Source organism: Coffea arabica, chromosome 2c (assembly GCF_036785885.1).
Source record: "Coffea arabica cultivar ET-39 chromosome 2c, Coffea Arabica ET-39 HiFi, whole genome shotgun sequence".
Classification (NCBI taxonomy): domain Eukaryota; kingdom Viridiplantae; phylum Streptophyta; class Magnoliopsida; order Gentianales; family Rubiaceae; genus Coffea; species Coffea arabica.
Window position 1 is genome coordinate 36,802,448 of NC_092312.1, and position 11,984 is coordinate 36,814,431.

At 34.3% G+C, this 11,984-nt stretch overlaps 1 protein-coding gene across 1 annotated transcript; it reads right to left on the reverse strand.

The window, feature by feature from the left end:
- Nucleotides 1-5,547: 5,547 nt before the first annotated feature.
- LOC113727276 (uncharacterized) lies at nucleotides 5,548-11,126 on the reverse strand. The gene is made up of 3 exons (XM_027251329.2): nucleotides 10,278-11,126; nucleotides 9,333-10,187; nucleotides 5,548-6,003 (listed from the first exon to the last, which is right to left on the reverse strand). The coding sequence occupies exons 2-3, from the start codon at nucleotides 10,105-10,107 to the stop codon at nucleotides 5,945-5,947; spliced, it is 834 nt and encodes a 277-aa protein (XP_027107130.1). The 5' UTR covers nucleotides 10,108-10,187; nucleotides 10,278-11,126; the 3' UTR covers nucleotides 5,548-5,944.
- Between the last annotated feature and the right edge of the window lie 858 nt (nucleotides 11,127-11,984).

Below are 11,984 nucleotides of genomic sequence, written 5' to 3' on the forward strand. Positions count from 1 at the left end.
AATTTTGTAGGCACCTCTAAAATGTCATTCCCTACAACTTTCATGTTTTAAGCCAAGGCCAATTTGGCCTCTAACTAGGAGCTAAAAATTCGGGCAGAATGTTCCTTCACAAAACCTAATTTTCTGAAATTTCTTCCAAAACAGAAATTGATTGCAATTGACCACTTTTTCCACCTCATAGAGTCCTTAAACATCATTTCCAATCATCATATATAACCACACAACCATGTTCATATTAAAACAGAAAAATCTCCAAAAATTATAAAACTTCATCAAGTCAACCACAACTCAAGATATAATCCATCAAACCATCTCTTTAGCCATCACAAGTCACTAATTTAGCATAATCAAGAACAAAGAAAGGATTGCTAGACATGAACCTTGAAATATCAAGAAAGTTGATGACTTAGTCCTTTGCCTTCTCTAACCACTCCACCACTACCTTCAATCTTCCTAAACAAGTGACTTTTGTGGAGGAATTTGAAAGTTTAACGGTTGATTCACAAGATTGAGCAAGAAATGGAGTTGGAGTTGAAGGCTTTCTTCTTGTATTTTTGCTCCAAGAGGTTCGGCCAAGCTTGCAGAAATTTAGGTGCTTTTTGGGTCAAAATTGAGTATTAGTAAAGGTAGGAAATAATGGTCAAAGTCAAGGTTGAATAGGAAGGTGACACTTGTCACCCTTTTTAATGCAACTCTATCCTTTTGTCTCTCCAATACAAATATCTTAACACTTTGTAAAATAATATCACTTAATACAAAATTCCAACAAGTTGTCAAAAATATAATGCATTTATCGCACTTGCAGGTCCCACGTTCAAAATACACTCTTAATTTCTCAAAAACTAACCGATACTAGAAAAATCATTTTAAAACTATCTTTGCTCATAAACTTTATCTGGGAAATTTTTCTAATCAAGAAAATGTAGAAAAGGCGGGCGATTAAAAAAATAAACCCTAAAAAATTAGGAAATTTCCGGGTTCTCAAACACATTCTTTCGGGGCGTCACAAGATTAGTATAGTTAGTATAGTTTATCCATCTTGTACTTGTAGCTAAACTTGGATGAAGATTGAGGAGCAAGATGGAGAGTTTGATCTCATGTGACAAGTGCAATATCTCTTCTACTACTTTCTCTCTTGTATTTGATTTCACGTTTAGTTATTATACAAGTTTGGATTTGTGTTTTAGTATGTGTTCTAAAGTTTATGCCTTGGGTTTTGGTTGAATTTTCAATGATTGCTTTGTGTTTATTATTTGGTTATTTGATGCTATTATTTTGAGCAAGTTATCTAGCACTTTTGCTCCTCTAAATCATGATTAACTTGGTACCATTAATTGTAATTATCTAAAAGTGTTGTTTCTTTAATGAAAATTAGTATTTAACACTAGTTCAAGAAATGCTAAATTTAGAGAATACACTCACGAGAGTAGAGGTGCACCAATATGATTTCAATGATTCATTTCATATAATTTCATAAAAGTAATTAACGTGAACCTAATTTCATAACCACGGGAATAGGTATAGATTGGTTATAAATATAGTCGAGTCACTACGAGAGTAGGTTCCACATACATGAGGAATAGACAAGATAGTGGTACTCAATGATCGAAGAATTGTACTTGCATGAGTAGTTAAGGATATCACAACCTAAGGAGCTTTCATTTGCTTTTTTCTTACAAAATTTAGCTTAGTTTTGGTTCCTTTAATTTGTTGATTATCTAAATAATAGAGGGGTTTTATTAGTAACGGGTAGTTGTCCATTTTTTCTTATGGGTTCGACCCTTAATATCTTATATTTAATCACAACCTGTATACATGCACAAAATCATGTGTGGGGTATTTAAGATTTTATAAATATAAAATTTGACTATAAAATAAGATTAATTATTATATGCATACCCCGCGCTCATCATTGATCTAATGAAAAAAATAATTCAATTTTGTACAATATTTTCCTTTTTCCCTAGAGATGAATCATTGTTCTTCATACAGTTATTTACACTTCAAATTGATCGTAGAAAATTCCAAATCTTACTCCGACAAAATTTCCTCTTCTCGTATGGATTCTAATTCTTTTCAACTATAAAAGAGGTAACTCGTAGACGAATTTAAGGAATTTTTAGGCATATTTTGGAGATTGTAAAAAATGTAGATCTCCAATTTAAAGTAGTTTTTAGTGTTAGTATAGGTTAGAGTAATTTTCCTTGTTTTTTCCCAAGTTAGTTTGTTTGTAATACAATTTTAGATGAAGATTGTAAGAAGAAAATGGAGCTCTTCATGTTCGTTGGAATAAGAGTTTATTCTATTTTTCCGTTTAATAAATTTCGTGGTGTTTGTTATGCTTATTCAATTCAATTATGTCAAGTTAATTACTTCTTATTGTTAGATGAAATCAATTGTTCCTTGCTCATGGTGTACCATTAGTTAATTGATGAATCTTATTTGGATAACATTTTACGTCTCTAGAGTCGATCTTTGCAATAAATAACTACATTGATCGTGAAGCATCTATAGTATTAACTAATAGAAGAATTTATTAGTTAATACTAGTTTATGAAGACATAAACTTAAAGTTGTTATTCACAAAAGTAGGCGAATACTTAGAGGGAAAGTGAGCAATTTCTTGTTCTTAATGAATCTTTAATTAGGTTTAAATGACAAAAATAGACTAAATCTAGTTATTCATATGGTTCATTCACTGGCAAAAGTAAGTTTTACAATATTAGGAGATTAACCATTATTATTGCACAAGATTTATTAATTGACCAAGATAAGATTTTGTGGTTAGAATAATTGAAGAAATCTAAACCCTAAGAATTGTTTATTCTTAATTAAGTTTAGTTTTAATCAATTTTTCTTCTTTTTTTTTTATCTTCATGTGATATTGTAGTCTAAATAGTAAAAAAGTTTGACAAATATTGGTAATTAAATAATTTGCTTTGTAGCATACGAACACTTGAATCCTGTTAGGTTGTTGTTTAAGTATGCAACTAAACCTTTCAATGATACGAAGTCAAATACTAGAAAATTCATTTCCAATCAATTATGCTATTAAGAAATTTGATACCCTTGTTCTAATGATTCCTCTTATTGGATCATTGGCTGAAAAAAAAATTTTGTAACTTATACAGGCATCCTATTAGTAAGCCAATTTGGGCTTATCTATCATTTTCCGATATTATTGATTGATTTTACATTTTATGCATCTCCTTGAAAACTAAAAAATTCACTTCCTTGAGAATTTCGGCTAATTACTCAGATTATGGTCGAGAAAAAAAAATTCGGACATATACCGATCTGACAAGTTTGTGGTACAAATCTATGGGTACCAGGCCGTGTCAGCCCGGCACCCAAACTTCACCAAATATTTTTTATTGACTTCTGACACCATAGCCCGGCAGCGAGATTTTTTTTTTTTTTAAGTTGTTGGCTACCAGGCTGACAATGCCCGGTAACCGACAAGGTCTGAAAAAAAGCTGGCTGCCGGGCAAATTGTTTAAAAAAAAAATGCAAGTTGGTCGGCAGGCTTGTGGACCAAAAAAAAAAAAATTGGCTGGGAGCTCCCGTGAAGCAAAAATGCTGAACCAAAAGAAAAAGTTAGTACGTAGCAAATAACCGGACAAAAAAAAAAAGCTATGTTCCACATAGCAGATAGCGCTATTTTCATCTTTTATTATTATAATGCTTATTGCTATTGGATGTATTCATAATTTGACAATGTCATGTTATGCATTTTTTCTTCTTTTCATTTTTTTTGCCTATTTTGTTTTTATATTGCACAACAAATTTATATTTATAAAATTATATAGTCTATTAAAAATTATATAACAATTTTAACGAATAATTTCTCAACAATTTGATACCTGCATCTTATTGTAAAATGAATGAGATTTTTTTTGTTTAAAACAGCTTTTGTTTAGTTTAACATCTTGTAGAAGTAATTATTGATTTAACAAATCTATTTCATCTAGTTTTATTGTTCGAATTTTGAAATATAATTTAATTAACTCCAAAAATAGTCGGATTTAGTACGTCAGGCGGCATAAATTTTGGATAAAAAATAAGGGCGAAATTGTTGTATTGGAAAATGGACGAAATTTTCAACATTATTTAGTGAATTTTGTATATGTCAAAACAAATATTGTGGTACATTTTATTTTTTAATTGAATTTCATATTTGAAATAATTGAGGCGTAAATATAAAAGAAAATTTAGTGCAAAAAAGAAAATTTTAATTTAAGTATATAGTAACTTTAGTTGTAAATAGTATTAGGATATGAGTTTCAATCGGTTATGATCAGGTATTATAATTATAATAACAAATAAAGGTGATTACTAATATAAAGTATTTATATGAATTTTTAAAAAATTTCTTGCCATTTCATCTTGTCTTTCCTTCATATTAAATTAAATATTTCAATAATACAATTTAATGTATTTATATTTATGTTCATCTTAAATTGATAATTTTATTGAATAATTTAAATAATTATAAAATCTTTATTTCAATTGAAACTTAATAGACAACTAGTTAAAATGTCAAAAAATTAAAAAAATATTATTGATTCGACTCAATGTCATATAGTTACTTATATTATAATAGAATATTTAATTAACTACTTTAATTTATCAAATATAAGTATTGGACATTAGATAATGAATAAATTTTTAAGAGAACTTTTATTGTGATTTTAAAATATATAATATTTTTAATCCATGCATAATTCGCTTTCTCCGGTGCCCGAGTATACTTCTTCGTCCGTCTCCACATAGTAGAGTTGGCCTTCTTGCATTGCTTCTGCTTCTTGTGCGCAAAAAAGTGAACTTTCCACCGTAGACGTAACCTATTGTTCGATTCAGAAAGTGGAGCATTAGCAAATTTTAATTTTTTAAAAAAATTAGACTGGTTGCCATAGTAAACTTTCTACCGTAGACGTAACCTACTGTTCAATTCAGAAAGTGAAGAGTTCGGCATCAGTCACCAACCCCAAAGGTCTGGCTGGCTCATTCACTAGCTTTCCAAGGTTTGTCTTGGCCAAAAACTGTGGAAAGACAGGCATGATAAACTAATAAATTTCTTTTTTCTTACTGCTTTTGTGTATATGATAAGACATCATTACTGTTATGATTATATTTAACAATCTTTTTTTAAGAGTATGGTTAATGAACCTTGCTGTTTTCTTGATTTCTTTTTATTTAGCTACTTGCAAGACAGCTGGAGGGGCATGCAAATGTGACTGATGCTTCAGAACGAGTTCGGCAAATTTTTTTTTTTAAACAATTTGACTGACTGCCGGGCAGCCAGCTTTTTTTTTTCAGACCTTGTCGGTCATTGTCAGCCCGATAGCCGACAGCTTTTTTTTTAAAAAAAAAAAAAAAATTTCCCGCCGCCGGTTGACGTGTCAGAAGTCAAAAAAAAAATTTGATGAAATTTGGGTGCTAGACTGACACGACCCGGTACCCATAAATTTGTACCAGAAGCTTGTCAGATCGGTACATGTCCGAATTTTTTTTTTCTCGACCATAATCTGAGTAATTCGCCGAGAATTTCTCATGAAAATTATTTTCGATCTTCAATGTTTTTTTTGTAGGCTTCATACTTTTATTGATAAGCTGTTGAGTTTACACAAAGATTGGGGGCTCCCCATACCAATTTATATCACAGATTGAACGGTAATCCACTCTATTGCTAAACTATATTATTTACTAAAGAATGGGATCAAATGCAGCAAGTGAACCTCCTAATTTTAAGCATAGCTCCAAATTTTTTTGGAGCTTGGGTATAGTTCTCCATACTAGCACAATGCTGCGAATCTCTCTGAATAGCTTCTGGTTCCAACCTCTCCAAACAGCATAAACTGTAGCAGCAAAAGCTACATGTTTCACACAAGAAGCAAAACATCCCTTGAGAGCCATGGTTGACCATCCATTGTAACTCCTCACTCTAGCCTTTAGGATCTCTTTTTATCTTGCATTTCCTCAGTACACACGACCAAACAGAGGCTGAAAAATGCAAACAAAAAACAAGTGTTCAATGGATTCATCAGCAGTAGAACACAGAGAGCAGTAAGGGTCTACTGACATCCCCCATGCTTGTAGTCTACCCTTCGTTGATAACTTAATTTGACACGACAACCACAGAATAAAAGAGTGCCTTAGAACATGCTTCTCTCCCCATACCAATTTACTCCAAGAAACAGAAGGGCGAAGAGTGGTGAGCAGCTTAAATGCAAAACTAGCAGTACAGCAACCTTTAGAATCAACATTCCATACAGCAGTATCAATTTGGTCAGGCATAGGAACAAGTGAAGGTGGTGTAGCATTCACTATTTGCACTGCTTCACCTATGTGTCTTCTACCAGTAGGCCAAACCCATTCTCCACTTTGAATAATGGAGAATACTTTTTTGCATCTGTAGACTCCTAAACAAGTGAATTATGCGATCAAGAAACACTTGGAGTAATGGTCCAAGAGGATGCCACCAATCATACCACAAGTGTATTCTCTGCCTATCTCCTGTTACCATTTGAATACTTTCCTGGCAAGAGGTTTCAGCTTTAATACTTTGCACCAATTCCAAGATGAGAAGGCACTTGGTTGAATAGCCCCAAAGCTTTTGCCTTTCAGCATATAAGCCCATACCCACATAATCCATAGAGAGTCCTTCTTGTGAAATATATCCCAAATATGCCTAATCATAAAGCTCTATTCCATTCTTTCAAACTTTTGACCCCAAGCCATCCTCAGGAGCAGATTTGCAAGCTTCCCTCTAGCTTACTTTAGCTCTACTAAATGATAGCTTCCCTCTAGCTTACTTTAGCTCTACTACATGATAGCTCAGCACCAGACCATAAGAAGGCATTTAGTGGACTTTCAATTTTCTTAATTAGCTTCTTTGGCAAAACAAATATTCTTGCCCAATATACCTCTATATGGTAGCTTCCTAGCAGACCAACTTCTAATACATGCAAGAGTCTTGTCAATAATTGGCTGACAATCAGTAGTAGTTAACCTGGTAAATATTAAGGGCACTCCCAAGTACTTAACAGATAATTTGCCTAATGGCATACCAATAACATTAGCAAGAGCACTGCAATCCTCATCTAAGACACAAGTTATAAAGATTTCAGATTTAGCCATATTTGGCCGAAGTCCAGACATCTTAGCAAATTCATTCAATGTTTCTCTAAAAGTGCTTAGAGACTTGGCATTAGCTGTAGCCATTAAAAATAAGTCATCAGCAAAAATGATATGAGATAACTTCAGAGACTCGCATCTGGGGTGATAATCAAAACCCAAGGCTCTGATGTTATCATCAAAGAGTTGTGTGAAGACCTCCATGACCAGCAAAAACAAATAAGGAGAAATGGGATCTTCTTGTTTTAATCCTCTACTACTGTCAAAATAACCCATCAACAAGCCATTTAGATTGATTGAGAACCTGGCTATGCAGAAACAATTCATTACCCAATTAATGAAAATAGGAGGGAAGTTCAAAATTTTCGCCACCTCAAGTAGAAAACTCCGTCTTACAGTATCATAGGCCTTTATTATATCAACCTTACCTACACATCTCTCCTGTCCACCCTTCTTGTGATAATTCCTGACCAACTCATGCATAAGAAGGGCATTTCCAGAAATGGATCTTCCTTTAAGAAATGCAGCCTGTTTATTAGAAATTAACCCATCAAGTACTGATTTCAGCCTTTCAGTAAGAACCTTTGAATAAACTTTATACACCACATTGCAGCATGCAATTGGCTTATACTCTTTCATGCCAACGGGGTGAGCAATCTTTGGTACCAGATTAAGTATAGCACTGTTCAAACCAATAGGCATTGTTTGAGTAGCAAAGCAATGTAGAATGGCAGCAATAAAGTCATCTCCTATAGTGTTCCAATTACTTTTGAAAAATTCAACTGTGTATCCCTCAGGGCCTGGTGCCGTGCCTTTTTTCATTAAGAAAAGAGCTGATTTAATCTCCTCATTGCTAATACTCTGAGCCAATAATTTTGCTTGCTGTTCAGAGAGTTTGTTGGTAAGGACATTATGTAGCCTCAGCTGCATTTGCTTAGACATAGAACCGAATTCAGTGAATAAGTTTTGATAAAACTGAATAGCCTCTTGCTTCACATCTTCATATTCAGTTAGCTTTATCCCCTCATTAGTAGTAAGGGTAAGGATCTTATTCCTAGTATGATGGATTTTCAATGTTCTGTGAAAGAAAGCAATATTTTTGTCACCATCCTTCAACCATTTAACTCTGGACTTGTCTCTAAGAAATTCCTCTTCTGCAAGAACAAGTTCAGAATATGTTGTTGCCAGTTCCTTTTCAATTTCTTGTAGTACCTTGTCAAAAGAAAGGTCTGCTAATTGCTGTTGCACATCCCCAAGCTGAGCTATACAATTTTGAACTCTCACCGTTATATTACTGTAACATTTCTTATTCATCTGCTTCATGGCTTTGAGTTTCAACCAGCATATCAACAGGATTTCCCATAGAGTTTAAGTTCCATGCTTCAGTAAGAATAGACTGAAAATTCTTGTTCCTCGTCTAGAAAGTATGAAATTTGAAAGGAATAGGGCCTGGGTTAAACTACTTTTTAATATCAACAAACATGGGAGTATGATCAGATAAAATAGGATCCATAAACTCAGCCTCAACATGTGGAAAAGTTGAAAACCAGGAAACAGAAGCCATAATCCTATCAAGTTTACTATACATTCTTTCTTGCTCTTCCCTTTTATTGCACCAGGTTAAAAACTACCCTTTAGTAGGGATATCATCAACATCAATCTGCTCAATACAATGTTGAAATTTAGAGATTGCAGGTAAATCAAACCCATCACCACCAATTTTCTCAGTAGAATATCTAATGATATTAAAGTCTCCCATAAGTAGCCACGGTAAGCCTGCCAACTGAGTTTGTACGCTCTAAAGGCAATGCCATAGTCGCCTTCTATTCTCCATATCATTTGCACCATAGACAAAAGATAGCACAAATTGCTGCTGCCAAGATAGACTTTCTACCACACAGTTGATAACTTGACCAGAGATTCTCAAAGGATTCACTTTGATAGTACATGGATCCCAGCAAAACCAAATTCTCCCTGTTCTATGTACAGTAGTATTATGTATACAGTTCCAACGAGGACATATCTGCCTAAACACAGTATCAAAATTACAGTGTCTTACTTTAGTTTCCACAATACCCAAAATATTTAGTCTACAACTACTAACCAGTCTTCTAATTTCATCTTGTTTAATGGGGTTATTTAAACCCCTTATATTCTAGCAGGCTATATTCATAATAATTGTGATAGAGGATTACCTCCACCTCCTTTCCTTCTTTGCTCCTTCACCTGGTTTTGAATTTGAGATGATCTTTTCAACGGTAGAGGTTGGTCTATCTTCTTTTTCTCTTTATTGCCACCACTATTTGACACTTCCTCAGTCATCTCCCCCACATCAGCAAGAAGCTTGAATTTATTAGCTGTAGAAGTGGATGGACCATTCCGGGGAAGAGGTGGAAAATCATCTAGAGGAGGCACAATAGGCTCAATGGGCTCCATAGAAGCATCACCGCAAGCATTTACAGTAGGCTCAGCAGGTGGCCTGGAAACAATAGGACTCTCATCATGGGTCACTTCCTCATCTTCAGGTCCTAGGCTTGGCTGAACAGTAGAGGATGTAGTGCTCTGCTCTGGTCCTTTGGCCTTAGGAACCCAGACGGACTTTAGTTCAGGTTTGTTTGGACAAAATTTTATGATATGACCAAACTTAGTGCATTCCTTACACCAAGGAGGCAACCATTCATATTCAACTGGTTGTGATTGAGCCAACCCAAACTCATTTATGTAAGGGACGCAATCGGGCAATTTATGGTCCATTTTTAGCTCAACACTCACTCTGGCATAAGAAATTCTTTCCTGCGTAGCAGTCATCTTGTCAGTGTATAGCAGCTTATCCACAAAACTGGCTAGCTTACTCAAACTTTTCTTAGTGTAGTAGTGCAGCTTAAGCCCAGGAAATCGAATCCAGATGGGCACAGTCTCCAATTCCTCAGTAATATCCATTTCCTTAGACCACGGCTTTAAGAACAGCATCTTACTCGCAAACGGCCATGGGGATTGATTGAGTATCTCAATTTTCACATCCTCAGAGACACAATTGAAGACAAAAACCCCTGATTTCAAGAGTGAACATTCAGCTTTGCCATATTTCTACCATCTCTACTTGCAGAATAGCTTCATAACAGTAAAGGGAGGAGGTTTACCAAGTGTAAAGCCAATGATAGCATGCTTCCATTTTTCCACACCTTCCACCACATCCACAGGCTCAATAACCACTAAATCAACTCCTTCAATCGGTTTACTTGGGGGAATATAGGCTAATCCCAGTCCATCATGAAAGCATTGTTTTTGCCTTACCTCATCCGCCCAAGATGATGATGCAGATGCACCATCCGAGGTAGCAAGGAGACCCCCAGCCCAGGGATTGCATCGGCCCAAACAACTCCCGATGGATGGAGCTGAGATGCATCAACTCTCTTAGTAGATCTCAACCTCAAGCAGCTGCGCAACAAGGTAGGCGAACTTGTAGTCTCCATTGACAACCTCTTGCGAGGATAGGCCCCTCTGCTACACCTCTCCAATTACACAACAATCAATAAATCCTATTCCAGCAATAGCGAAGAGAACAGCAATTTCTGGAATTGTTAACCACCAACTGAGAAAGTAAACAATCAAGGAGGAATCGGAAATAGAGAGGATCAAAAGCCCTAACAAACTACCCCATAAGAGCTACAGAGAGCTCAGCAATGGAGGAATTTACAGGTGCGCACGTTAGTAGAGTATAAGGAGCAGTTCCCATTTCAGCCCTTTGTTTCCTTCAGTTGTCTCTCAAATTGTTTTCTCGATGTTCAATGTTTGTTTTAATTTACTTTTTCAAACAAGAGCAAAAAGTGTATATAATCTGCTTTAAAAATGGAATTGGTTTATTATCACATTTGAAATAGACATACCCATTATTATTCCTTTTCTCGAAGACAATAAAATAGTCCATGTGTTTGAGCTAAAATTTATATTTCAAATAAAATGAGCCGAAATCTAGGGCATTTTTAGCTCGAGCTCTTGCATTATACAATACACCAGGTGATGTTGGCTATGCTACACACAGGTACTAACCAAAGCTCTTTTTTTTTTTGTCACAAACCTAAAATGATGGAACCAAATATGCTAAATATTCCTGTTACATGTATAAATCATATAGTACTCGTCTAAATTACAGGATCAACTAGTACAAATTTAGAGTATTGGGTCGAACTTTTGGTACAATTTGAAGCTAGAATTGCATTAGGAAATTGTTTTAGTTTGTGCACTATCAATTTGGAATTAAAAGAAAAAAATTCAGAGTTAAAAGGAAAAAAAAAGAACTTTATATTCAAAATTTTGAAGTAATTTGTAAAACACCTAAAATTCAATAAATGTATGTTTTGATGAAAAAAATAATGGTTTTGCCCCTAAAATACCTCAAATCAAATTTGAAACACAAGAACTAAACTTTTCACCTTTGCGTAGGCAAATTGTATATGAAAAGAAAATCAATTAAGCTCAAAAAATTCTCACTTTTTTTTTAAATAATACCCTAGATTTTGAAAAATGAACTTAAGTATGTTAAATACTAACTTTTGAGCTTTGTTTTGATTTTTGTTAAAATTCATACTTTAGGTGAATATGTGAAATTTTTGTGACTAATGTATTTCATTTTGTACATCTAAGGGGTCAAACTTTGTTAGTGTAAATATGAGGAACTAAAAAAAAATAAAAAAACCTAAAATGTGAGGACCAACATGCATCATTTGAAAGTGTGGGACTTAAGGTCTCTTTGATAATATAAAAAGGTACTGAACTTCAGATGTTTTGAGTGTTTGATAAATAAAAATTCATCTGCTGAACTTGTGTATATTTTTTTCAATACAAGA